The 12,796-nt window shown below is 48.7% G+C and overlaps 1 protein-coding gene across 1 annotated transcript in view; it reads right to left on the bottom strand.

The window, feature by feature from the left end:
* rtel1 (regulator of telomere elongation helicase 1) overlaps positions 1-12,796 on the bottom strand; it is a 225,346-nt gene that overhangs the window by 171,318 nt on the left and 41,232 nt on the right. Inside the window, exon 8 of the mRNA XM_034173464.1 lies at positions 884-949. Coding sequence (XP_034029355.1) covers positions 884-949 — 66 coding nt within the window. The remainder of the gene's footprint in view (positions 1-883; positions 950-12,796) is intronic.

The following is a 12,796-nucleotide window of genomic DNA, read 5'->3' as shown; positions in this document are numbered from 1 at the left end:
ACCACATTGTAGTGTTCTCTGCTCAGGAGTCCTCAGTCTTGATATCACAATTGAAGAAACTGCACCACAATCAACCAGACAAATAGACAGGAGCATCTGACCAGAAATACCAGAATGATTGTCAAGCCAATTCAACAACATACTGTGATCCACTGGATCACACTAAGATGTGGTGCAAACACACAAATGAATACAAAATCACTGGAGGTTGTCGGATCACTCTCTGGTCAGGTTGGCTCTGTTCATCAACAATCTTAATGTACCTCTGAGTGTTGAACTCATCAGCACCCATGAAGGTTAGAAAGTGCCACCACTGATAGCAGATGTCCTGAAGTTTGGAACAACATCAATGGTGGCACTCTGTATGCCACTCCACCGTTAAGCTGTGTAAACACAGTACAACAACAAATGCAACACACAAAAGTTGCACTATGTAATAATATAACTCCTCCAGAGTTATCTGGGTGTCTCGGTGGCTTCCCTTATGAGGTCCCTTGTTACACAATCACACATATTTCTCATACAGAACCATCCTGTTTGTGTTTCTATGTAAGTGAAATCTAAGACATATTCAGTGACTCAGAGATGTTCATGTGTTCATCCACTGACTTGTCTGAAGAAAACTGGCTGTGAAAGTTGAACTGTATTAAAAATAATCCAGGGATTCAGTTTGTCCAATTACTTATGGACACTGAAAATGGAAGCTATTTATATAAAAATGACTAAAAATTACAAAAGGTTAACATAATTTTTATTAACTCTTTGATTGAAAGCTGAAAGTCAACATTCCAAGAAGGTGTGGCTTGATTTGACTGTGGTGGTGTACAGAGGCCACGTCACCGTGATATTTTCTAGTCACAGTGTGTGCAGGATGGTGTTTTACCAGATTGTGAGCCTCATCAAAGATGATCACTGATCCCTGCAGGTCAATATTATGCGCTCTGCGGCTCTGCGGAGAAATAACAAAAAACAACCAGCTATTTAAAGATGATGCAAAAAAACACTGCACAGATGTCTATATCATCTATTTATTCTTTTCCGTTATGTTTTCAGGTCTGTTTTTCACATCTGCAGCTCTACTCACTGTTTTACTTCCACACAAATGATGACATCTGTAAGTGTTTCATGGTTTAGCCCCAGATGTTCTAAACTGATGAAAACATGGACTCTAAAAACAACCAGCACTCAGATTACGTAACACCAGCTACACCTACTTGTGTTGATGAAGTGAGATGAAAAGAATTTACACATTTACAGTAATGACCTGCTTTAGTCTGCTGGGAATGAGAGTAGACACCAACAAAGCACATCAACACCGTAACATTAACAAAGTCACTCCCAGAAAACATGGACAGACAGGGTTCATTAAGGACAAACTAAATCAAGACATTATCGCTTCTTACCAGCCACTGGCTGCTCTTGGATACCTTGTCTGATAAGGGTGAGTCTTAGACTACGGACACTTATTATGTCCTTTGATCATATTGTATGAAAAACAGAAAAAAGGGGAAATTTCACACTTTTATAGTTATCTTTACAATGAAAGTGTGTTAAGAACTTTGTTCTAGTAGTCTATGATGACTTTTTCACCTTTTTTCAGCATCATTATATGCAAATATTGCCATTTTGTGCTTGTCCCACACCAAGACTTTTGATCTTCAATGATAAAAAAGAATGATAAAGAAACGTTTTTCTAATGTTTTAAAATATCTCTGAATAAAATATCAGTAATATAATCAAAACATAATTGGGGTATTCAATGTCATACAACTGTTGTGATTTTTTTTAAACAAAATGTAGTTGTCCCACACTATTGCCGTAATTTCCACCACAACACTGTAATGTCCCTTTAAACAGTTTGTATGAAAGATTGTTTGGGTAGTTTCTATGGAGATAAACAGTGACATCACAGCACATGTATATAGCGTCAAATCACAACAAACAGTTGCCCCAAAGCGCTTTATATTGTAAGGCATTTACAAGGCCAATAGTGCCCGTACTTAAAGAATCACCCATAAATGTGCAGCGTCTCTGTTTCACTGAAGGTCTCATTCCTGTTGGCAGCTGACAGATGTGCGGGTGTTTGTCAACCATGAAATTCAAACTGACTTACAGATTGGAAAGAAACTACTGAAGTTACAGGAGGTCGTGCTTGGATCAAGTAAGAGTTGAGCACATAAGGTCACACAACTCACACCCTTTTAGCTCTTTGTACCAGCTCACAAATTGGACATTTTTTCAGGGAATGAAGTTAAAAAACATGATAAATAATTATTTTTTCATGTTTTCTGTACATTTCCCAGCAATATTAGATTTGTGTAATTTTCCTTATTTCTTTTTTATTCAGGCTGCATGTATTTTGGTGCCAAGATTATTTAAACAGTTTTTGTATTTTATACATCTATATAATATACGTATATACAGTCGTGTTCAGAATAGTAGTAGTGCAATGTGACTAAACAGATTAATCCAGGTTTTGAGTATATTTCTTATTGTTACATGGGAAACAAGGTACCAGTAGATTCAATAGATTCTCACAAATCCAACAAGACCAAACATGTTGTGTGTGGGCCGCCAGAAGAGGAGGTACTGCTGGCCCACCATCAGAGGGCGCCCTGCCTGAAGTGCGGGCTTCAGGCACGAGAGGGCGCTGCCGCCATGGACACAGCCGGGGGTGACAGCTGTCACTCATTACCTCTTGACAGCTGTCACCCATCTACTCAACGTCCTCTCACTCCATAAAGACCAGACGTCATCTCCACCTCGTTGCCGAGATATCGTACTTCATTGGAGCAGTACCAGATCCGAGAGTCGGGGACGGTGATCACCTGGGAATTCGGGACTTGGCGGCTCCAGTATTCACCAGGTTCTGTGGCGGCGGAAATCGTGTGGTTCCGGCTCTTCTCAGGACAGACGTCTTCTATCCTAGAGCCTGCCCACACGTCACCTTTGTGGATTGACTGTAATGATATTCTGAGATTGTCTGTATGTTCGTTGTGCACAATTCACAACATTAAATTGTTATATTTTGGCTCATCTATTGACAGTTCATTTGCGCCCCCTGTTGTGGGTCCGTGTCACTACACTTTCCCAACACAAACATTCATGATATACACACTCTTAAGGCTATGAAATCGGGCTATTAGTAAAAAAAAAGTAGAAAAGGGGGTGTTCACAATAATAGTAGTGTGGCATTCAGTCAGTGAGTTCGTCAATTTTGTGGAACAAACAGGTGTGAATCAGGTGTCCCCTATTTAAGGATGAAGCCAGCACCTGTTGAACATGCTTTTCTCTTTGAAAGCCTGAGGAAAATGGGACGTTCAAGACATTGTTCAGAAGAACAGCAGAGTTTGATTAAAAAGTTGATTGGAGAGGGGAAAACTTATACGCAGGTGCAAAAAATTATAGGCTGTTCATCTACAATGATCTCCAATGCTTTAAAATGGACAAAAAAAAAAAAGAAAGAAACAGAGACGCATGGAAGAAAATGGAAAACCATCAAAATAGATAGAAGAATAACCAGAATGGCAAAGGCTCACCCATTGATCAGCTCCAGGATGATCAAAGACAGTCTGGAGTTACCTGTAAGTGCTGTGACAGTTAGAAGACGCCTGTGTGAAGCTAATTTATTTGCAAGAATCCCCCGCAATGTCCCTCTGTTAAATAAAAGACATGTGCAGAAGAGGTTACAATTTGCCAAAGAACACATCAACTGGCCTAAAGAGAAATGGAGGAATATTTTGTGGACTGATGAGAGTAAAATTGTTCTTTTTGGGTCCAAGGGCCGCAGACAGTTTGTGAGACGACCCTCAAACTCTGAATTCAAGCCACAGTTCACAGTGAAGACAGTGAAGCATGGTGGTGCAAGCATCATGATATGGGCATGTTTCTCCTATGGTGTTGGGCCTATATATCACATACCAGGTATCATGGATCAGTTTGGATATGTCAAAATACTTGAAGAGGCCATGTTGCCTTATGCTGAAGAGGACATGTCCTTGAAATGGGTGTTTCAACAAGACAATGACCCCAAGCACACTAGTAAACCAGCAAAATCTTGGTTCCAAACCAATGAAATTAATGCCTCGCAGATGTGAAGAAATCATCATCATCTAATAGCCCAATTTCATAGCCTTAAGAGTGTGCATATCATGAATGTTTCTGAATGGAGGTTTCTTCCTGTTAAAAGGGAGTTTTTCCTTCCCACTGTAGCCAAGTGCTTGCTCACAGGGGGTCGTTATGACCGTTGGGGTTTTACGTAATTATTGTATGGCCTTGCCTTACAATATAAAGCGCCTTGGGGCAACTGTTTGTTGTGATTTGGCGCTATATAAAAAAAAAATTGATTGATTGATTGATTGATGTTTGGTCTTGTTGGATTTGTGAGAATCTACTGAATCTACTGGTACCTTGTTTCCCATGTAACAATAAGAAATATACTCAAAACCTGAATTAATCTTTTTAGTCACATAGCACTACTGTTATTCTGAACAATACTGTATGTATGTGTATCCTTGGATGGGAGACCTCTTTGGAACACCAGCGGCTGTGTCTGTTTCTCTGGGTAAAACTGGAGTTGCGTCAGGAAGGGCATCCGGCGTAAAACTTGTGCCAAATTCCTATGCAGATCTGGGTGTATCTGCTGTGGTGACCCCTAATGAAACGGGAGCAGCCTAAAGGACAACACATACATATGTCATCAGTTCTACTCAGGGTAGCATTACCGTAGTAAAACTAGGGCACTCACAGCAGTACTAGCACGACACAGATCCAGCACTACTTGTTGTGTGGGCCGCTGAAGAGGAGGTACTGCTGGCCCACCACCACAAGAGGGCGCCCTGCCTGGAGTGCGGGCTCCAGGCACCAGAGGGCGCTGCCGCCTTACGGGAGCAGCCAGGGTGACAGCTGTCACCCATCAATGGACACAGCTGTTCCACTCAGCACGGAGGTATATCAGCAGGACGGCGTCTCCACCTCAGTGCCGAGATATCGCCTTGAGATCGAGGTAACCTTCTCTGCAAGCATATACTGTATAATCTGATAAAACCTGTTAAACCTTTCCAGGACAGCTGACTACCGAAAGCCAATCGCTTGGATAAGTACTCACCTTCCTGCTTTATTGTGACAAGAGGTGGAGGCGGCTTCTCCCCTCTCCGTTTACTGGGTGCTGTCGCATCCACACCTGTGTGTTTGTGCTCTCTCCCGCCAGCAGTACCGGATCCGACGAGCGGAGGCAGTGGCCACCTGGGAATTCGGGACTTGGCGGTTCCAGTACTTCTGGGGTTCGGTGGCAGAGGAGATCTGGGTGGTTCCGGTTCGACTAGGACGGACGTCTCCTACCTTCGAGCCTGCCCACACGCCACCAGCAGATTTCGGCTTAAACCCCACATTACTGATTGTTGTATTGGTTGTGCTCGTTTCACAACAGTAAAATTTGTTATTCACCTTTCTCCATTGTCCGTTCATTGCGCCCCTGTTGTGGGTCCGTGTACCTACACTTTCACAACAGGATATCTCGGCCAGCGTCATGGATCCCGAGGGGCGTCAACCGGCTGTTGAACGGCCAATGGAAGAACAAGGCGCGTCGGCGTCTTCGGGAGGGGTACTCGGTGAGTTGCAGCGGATCCTCACCGCTTTCACCACTCGGATCGATTTAATGACCGAGCAGCACGTTCTCCTAAACCGCAGGGTGGAGGCTCTCGCCGCACAAGTGGAAGCGCGCCCTCCGGGCGCCGCTGCGGCTCTCCCTCCCGAGGACCCTGCGCGTGATAGAGACGTTCCACTGGTCGTTCAACGGTCCCTTCCTCCGTCCCCAGAAGCTTACATAAGCCCTCCAGAACCGTACGGAGGCTGTGTGGAGACGTGCGCGGATTTTTTGATGCAGTGTTCGCTCGTCTTCGCACAGCGTCCCATGATGTACGCGACTGACGCTAGCAAAGTAGCTTATGTAATAAACCTGCTTCGCGGGGAAGCACGCGCTTGGGCTACAGCGCTCTGGGAGCAGAACTCACGGCTCCTTCATACATACGATGGGTTTGTGCGGGAGCTCAGAACGGTGTTCGATCATCCCAATAGAGGAGAGACCGCTTCAACCGTGCTACTGTCAATGAGACAGGGGCGTCGGAGCACAGCTGCCTATGCAGTCGCCTTCCACATCGCGGCGGCGAGATCCGGCTGGAATAGCACTGCCCTCCGCGCCGCCTTTGTAAACGGACTGTCACTGGTCCTAAAAGAGCACCTGGTGGCGAAGGACGAACCACGGGACTTAGATGGGCTCATCGATCTAGTCATACGACTCGACAACCGGCTAGAAGAACGCCGTCGGGAACGAGGCGAAGGGCGTGGCCAGGCACGCGTCGTCCCTCTCCCTTCCGGTTCCGACCGAGCTCCGCCCTCCCCACGCTCCTCTGTTCCTGCGCTCCGTGCGCCTACGGCTCCCCCTGCTGACGAAGCTATGGACACGAGCAGGGCAACATTTAGGGCACCTGGAGCACAAAGATGGCGGGCCTACGGAGCTTGTTTTGTTTGTGGCTCGAGTGAGCATCTTGCAAGCGACTGCCCCGAGCGGTCAAGACTCCAACGCCCGCCCCTAGAGACTGGGCCAGGGGTGGGCCGAGACATTCACGTGGGACACACCCACATTGCCACACGACTCCCAGTCACGATCCTGTATGAGGATTCAACCCTGAAGGCCCCAGCACTGGTGGACACGGGCTCTGAGGGGAATCTGCTAGACAGTAGATGGGCCAGGGAGATAGGGCTCCCTCTGGTGGCTCTTACCTCGCCTGTACAGGTTCGGGCACTAGATGGCTCCCTACTCCCACCGATCACGCACAAGACACCTCCAGTAACTCTGGTGGTGTCAGGTAACCACCGGGAGGTGATCGAGTTCTTTGTGACTCAGGCCACTTCCCGTGTGGTTCTGGGTTTTCCCTGGATGCTAAAGCACAATCCCCGGATCGATTGGCCGTCCGGGGTAGTGGTACAGTGGAGCGAGACCTGCCATCGGGAGTGTCTAGGTTCCTCGGTTCCTCCCGGCTCCCACGCTAAGGAGGAGGTCCGAGTCCCGCCCAATCTGAAGGCGGTGCCGGCGGAGTACCATGACCTCGCGGACGTGTTCAGCAAGGATCTGGCTCTCACGCTTCCTCCCCACCGCCCGTACGATTGTGCCATTGATTTGGTTCCAGGCAGTGAGTTCCCGTCCAGTAGGCTGTACAACCTCTCACGGCCGGAACGCGAATCAATGGAGACCTACATCCGGGACTCATTAGCTGCCGGGTTGATCCGGAATTCCACCTCTCCGATGGGTGCTGGTTTCTTTTTTGTGGGTAAAAAAGATGGCTGGCTTCGTCCATGCATTGATTACAGGGGGTTGAACGAAATCACGGTTCGCAACCGATACCCGTTGCCCTTGTTGGATTCGGTGTTCACCCCCTTGCATGGAGCCAGAATCTTCACCAAGCTTGATCTTAGGAATGCGTATCATTTGGTTCGAATCCGGAAGGGAGACGAATGGAAGACGGCATTTAACACCCCGTTAGGTCATTTTGAGTACCTGGTCATGCTGTTCGGTCTCACTAATGCTCCCGCGACTTTCCAAGCGTTGGTAAACGATGTCTTGCGGGACTTCCTGCACCGGTTCGTCTTCGTGTATCTAGACGATATACTCATCTTTTCCCCGGATCCTGAGACTCATGTCCGGCATGTCCGTCAGGTCCTACAGCGGTTGTTGGAGAACCGCCTGTTTGTGAAGGGCGAGAAGTGTGAGTTCCACCGCACTTCTTTGTCCTTCCTGGGGTTCATCATCTCCTCTAACTCCGTCGCCCCTGATCCGGCCAAGGTTGCGGCGGTGAGAGATTGGCCCCAACCCACAAGCCGTAGGAAGCTGCAACAGTTCCTCGGCTTTGCTAATTTCTACAGGAGGTTCATTAAGGGCTACAGTCAGGTAGTTAGCCCCCTGACAGCCCTGACCTCACCAAAAGTCCCCTTCACCTGGTCGGATCGGTGCGAAGCCGCGTTCAAGGAGTTGAAACGGCGCTTCTCGTCTGCACCAGTTCTGGTGCAGCCCGATCCTAGCCGCCAGTTAGTGGTTGAAGTGGACGCCTCGGACTCAGGGATAGGAGCGGTGCTCTCCCAGAGCGGGAAGACCGATAAGGTCCTTCACCCGTGTGCCTATTTTTCCCGCAGGTTGACCCCCGCCGAACGGAACTATGACGTCGGCAATCGAGAACTCCTTGCGGTGAAAGAGGCCCTCGAAGAGTGGAGACATCTGTTGGAGGGAACAGCTGTGCCATTCACGGTTTTCACTGACCATCGGAACCTGGAGTACATCAGGACCGCCAAGCGGCTGAACCCCAGGCAAGCCCGCTGGTCACTGTTCTTTGGCCGTTTTGACTTCCGGATTACCTACCGTCCCGGGACCAAGAATCAAAGATCGGATGCATTGTCCCGGGTACACGAAGACGAAGTCAAAACGGAACCGTCGGATCCCCCGGATCCCATCATCCCGGAGTCCGCTATCGTGGCCGCCCTCACCTGGGACGTGGAGAAGACCGTCCGGGAGGCCCTGACCCGTGACCCGGACCCCGGAACCGGACCAAAGAACAGACTCTACGTCCCACCGGAAGCCAGAGCTGCAGTACTGGACTTCTGTCACGGTTCTAAGCTCTCCTGTCACCCTGGGGTGCAAAGGACCGTGGCAGTCGTTCGGCAGCGCTTCTGGTGGGCGTCCCTGGAGGCCGACGTCCGGGACTACGTCCAGGCCTGTACCACCTGCGCCAGGGGCAAGGCCGACCACCGGAAGACCTCAGGGTTGCTACAGCCGCTGCCCGTTCCACATCGCCCCTGGTCCCACATCGGCCTGGACTTTGTCACGGGTCTCCCGCCGTCCCAGGGAAACACCGTCGTCTTCACGATAGTGGACCGTTTCTCCAAGGCGGCCCACTTCGTGGCCCTCCCGAAGCTACCAACGGCCCAGGAGACCGCGGACCTCTTGGTCCACCACGTCGTCCGTCTGCATGGGATACCATCAGACATCGTCTCCGATCGCGGTCCCCAGTTTACCTCGCACGTTTGGAGGAGCTTCTGCAGGGAACTGGGGGCCACGGTCAGCCTCTCGTCCGGGTATCACCCCCAGACCAACGGGCAGGCAGAGCGGGCCAATCAGGAACTGGAGCAGACACTACGCTGTGTGACAGCCGCGCACCCGACGGCCTGGAGTACCCACCTGGCCTGGATCGAGTACGCCCACAACAGCCAAGTGTCGTCAGCCACCGGCCTCTCCCCTTTTGAGGTGTGCTTGGGGTATCAGCCCCCCTTGTTTCCGGTGGTTGAGGGAGAGGTCGGTGTGCCCTCGGTCCAGGCCCACCTACGGAAGTGCCGTCGGGTGTGGCATGCCGCCCGCTCTGCTTTATTGAAGGCCCGGACGAGGGCGAAGAAACATGCAGACCGGCGGCGGGCCCCGGCTCCCAAGTATCGTCCTGGGCAGGAGGTATGGTTGTCCACCAAAGATATTCCTCTGCAAGTGGACTCCCCAAAGCTCCAGGAACGATACATCGGACCCTTCAGAATCCTTAAAGTCATCAACCCCGCCGCAGTGAGGCTCCAGCTCCCGGCCTCGCTGCGGATCCATCCAGTATTTCACGTGTCAAGGATCAAGCCCCATCACACCTCACCCCTCTGTACCCCGGGTCCGGCACCACCTCCTGCCCGGGTCATCGACGGGGAACCGGCTTGGACTGTGCGCCGGCTCCTCGACGTCCGTCGAATGGGCCGGGGTTTTCAGTACCTGGTGGACTGGGAGGGGTACGGTCCCGAGGAACGCTCCTGGGTGAAGAAGGGCTTCATCCTGGACCCGGGCCTCCTGGCCGACTTCTACCGTCGCCATCCGGACAAGCCCGGTCGAGCGCCAGGAGGCGCCCGTTGAGGGGGGGGTCCTGTTGTGTGGGCCGCTGAAGAGGAGGTACTGCTGGCCCACCACCACAAGAGGGCGCCCTGCCTGGAGTGCGGGCTCCAGGCACCAGAGGGCGCTGCCGCCTTACGGGAGCAGCCAGGGTGACAGCTGTCACCCATCAATGGACACAGCTGTTCCACTCAGCACGGAGGTATATCAGCAGGACGGCGTCTCCACCTCAGTGCCGAGATATCGCCTTGAGATCGAGGTAACCTTCTCTGCAAGCATATACTGTATAATCTGATAAAACCTGTTAAACCTTTCCAGGACAGCTGACTACCGAAAGCCAATCGCTTGGATAAGTACTCACCTTCCTGCTTTATTGTGACAAGAGGTGGAGGCGGCTTCTCCCCTCTCCGTTTACTGGGTGCTGTCGCATCCACACCTGTGTGTTTGTGCTCTCTCCCGCCAGCAGTACCGGATCCGACGAGCGGAGGCAGTGGCCACCTGGGAATTCGGGACTTGGCGGTTCCAGTACTTCTGGGGTTCGGTGGCAGAGGAGATCTGGGTGGTTCCGGTTCGACTAGGACGGACGTCTCCTACCTTCGAGCCTGCCCACACGCCACCAGCAGATTTCGGCTTAAACCCCACATTATTGATTGTTGTATTGGTTGTGCTCGTTTCACAACAGTAAAATTTGTTATTCACCTTTCTCCATTGTCCGTTCATTGCGCACCTGTTGTGGGTCCGTGTACCTACACTTTCACAACACTACTCGGCTCAACTGGACTCGGATCTACTCTGTTTGGTTCCAGGCGCATCTTTTTCCACTACAAATAGAACCTCCTCAACGTGGGCGGGGTTGTTAGAGCAAAGTGCAGTGACGTTGCTTTATACGCGACACAACAACAATGGAGGATTCTGTGCTTGAAAAGTACAGGAGCCTTTGGGAAACCATACAGGAATACAAAGCTGAAGACGAGAGGATACAAGCGGACGACGTGTGAACGGTAAGCTAATTGTAGCTATCGCCAGCTTCCTAGTAGGTAGGTCGTAAATAAGTCCAGCATACTATGTTGTAATAACTGCAAGCTGTTGCAATTAATTATTAAAATGGTGGCTGTCAAAATAAAGCACTATTTTTGATTAATTATAACACCTATAACGCCTCTAGCCACACTTTGCTCCATTTTGTTTAAACATGACTTGGTCTGGAAATAAAGACTTGTCTTTGAGAGCAATAACTGGGTTGTTAATACTTTTCATGCCAAAATAACTTGCTTTGATAACTTATTAATAAATGTCAAATGTGGGAGTTTGTGCGCTTACTGACATTCATGCACAAAATGCTGGTTCAGTTTTATTGACCGTGAATTATCGTCGTCACTGAACTCGACATAAAACTGATGTTTTTCATCCAGATTTTAATGTTCAATGGACAGATTTAAATGTGAAATTGAATAAGACAATTATTAAAGTACTCATCAGCCTTCATATCTCCAAAATTTTGTGTTTTTACATTCTATATAATATAGCCTTTTATTGTCATTATATATGTAGGGGAGGTAATGGTCTAGTGCAGAGGTCTCAAACCGGTTGCAGAAAGGGCCGAGAGGGTACAGGTTTTCTGTGCAACCACCCACTCCAGCAGGTGATTTCACTGATTAACATCACTTTGAGCAGGTGAAATCAGTTAATCAGTGAAATCAACTGCTGGAGTGGGTGGTTGCACAGAAAACCTGTACCCTCTCGGCCCTTTCTGCAACCGGTTTGAGACCTCTGGTCTAGTGGTTAAGGTGTTGGGCTTGAGACCAGAAGATCCTCGGTTCAAATCCCAGCCTGACTGGAAAATCACTAAGGACCCTTCGGCAAGGTCTTTAATCCCCTATTTGCTCCCGGTGTGTAGTGAGTGCCTTGTATGTCAGCACCCTGACATCGGGGTGAATGTGAGGCATTATTGTAAAGCGTTTTAAGCATCTGGTGCAGATGGAAAAGCGCTATATAAATGCAGTCCATTTACCATTATACATGTTTATACATTTAAATGTTATTGAGGTTCATGTTAGTTTAACAGTGTTGTTAGTGTTATTGATTTATTGTGTTTTTGTAGTTCAGTTATCAAAGCTAACTTATCAATGCTAACTTTTTTGTTAGCAGATTAGCTTTTCAGCTAACTTCAAAAGCCATCAGCGGACCAATTAGCTTCCACTAAATTTAGTTCCAATAACTTGTAGACCGCAAACATTTTATTTATTTATTTATTTTTTTACATAGTTAGTAAATGGTAAATGGACTGCATTTATATAGCGCTTTTCCATCTGCATCAGATGCTCAAAGCACCTTACACATCAATGCCTCACATTCACCCCGATGTGAGGCTGCTGTCACACAGGGTGCTCACTAGACATCAGGAGCAATAGGGGATTAAGGACCTTGCCCAAGGGCCCTTATGATTTTCCAGTCAGGCTGGGATTTGAACAGAGGATCTTCTAGTCTCAAGCCTAACATCACTGGACCATCACCTTCCCGAAGTTAGTACCGGTGAAAAACATTGATAAACGCCGTTGACTCCTGTCTGCTATGTATATTTTGCAGCAGTGAGGCAGTTAAGAGGAGCTGAGCTCAACACTAACACAGCAGAAGGGCATTATGGGTAAACTGAGCCTGCGATCACTGACTGGTTAATTCATGTAACCAACACAAAACTTAACGTGTGTGTTTGGTTTTACAAATAAATGTGTACTTGTAAAATATGTAATTTTCTTCATTTGTAAATTTGCAAAACTGAAAATTCTGCTTAAGCTGTGATTCAGCCAGACAGCAACAACCTTGTGATATAACCGGATGTCATTCAGTAGATGGCACTGTTCTATGCATTTTGAGCCATCTACTGGATGGCATATT

This window comes from Thalassophryne amazonica, chromosome 6 (genome assembly GCF_902500255.1).
Source record: "Thalassophryne amazonica chromosome 6, fThaAma1.1, whole genome shotgun sequence".
Classification (NCBI taxonomy): domain Eukaryota; kingdom Metazoa; phylum Chordata; class Actinopteri; order Batrachoidiformes; family Batrachoididae; genus Thalassophryne; species Thalassophryne amazonica.
This window is presented reverse-complemented; position numbering and strand designations above follow the sequence as displayed.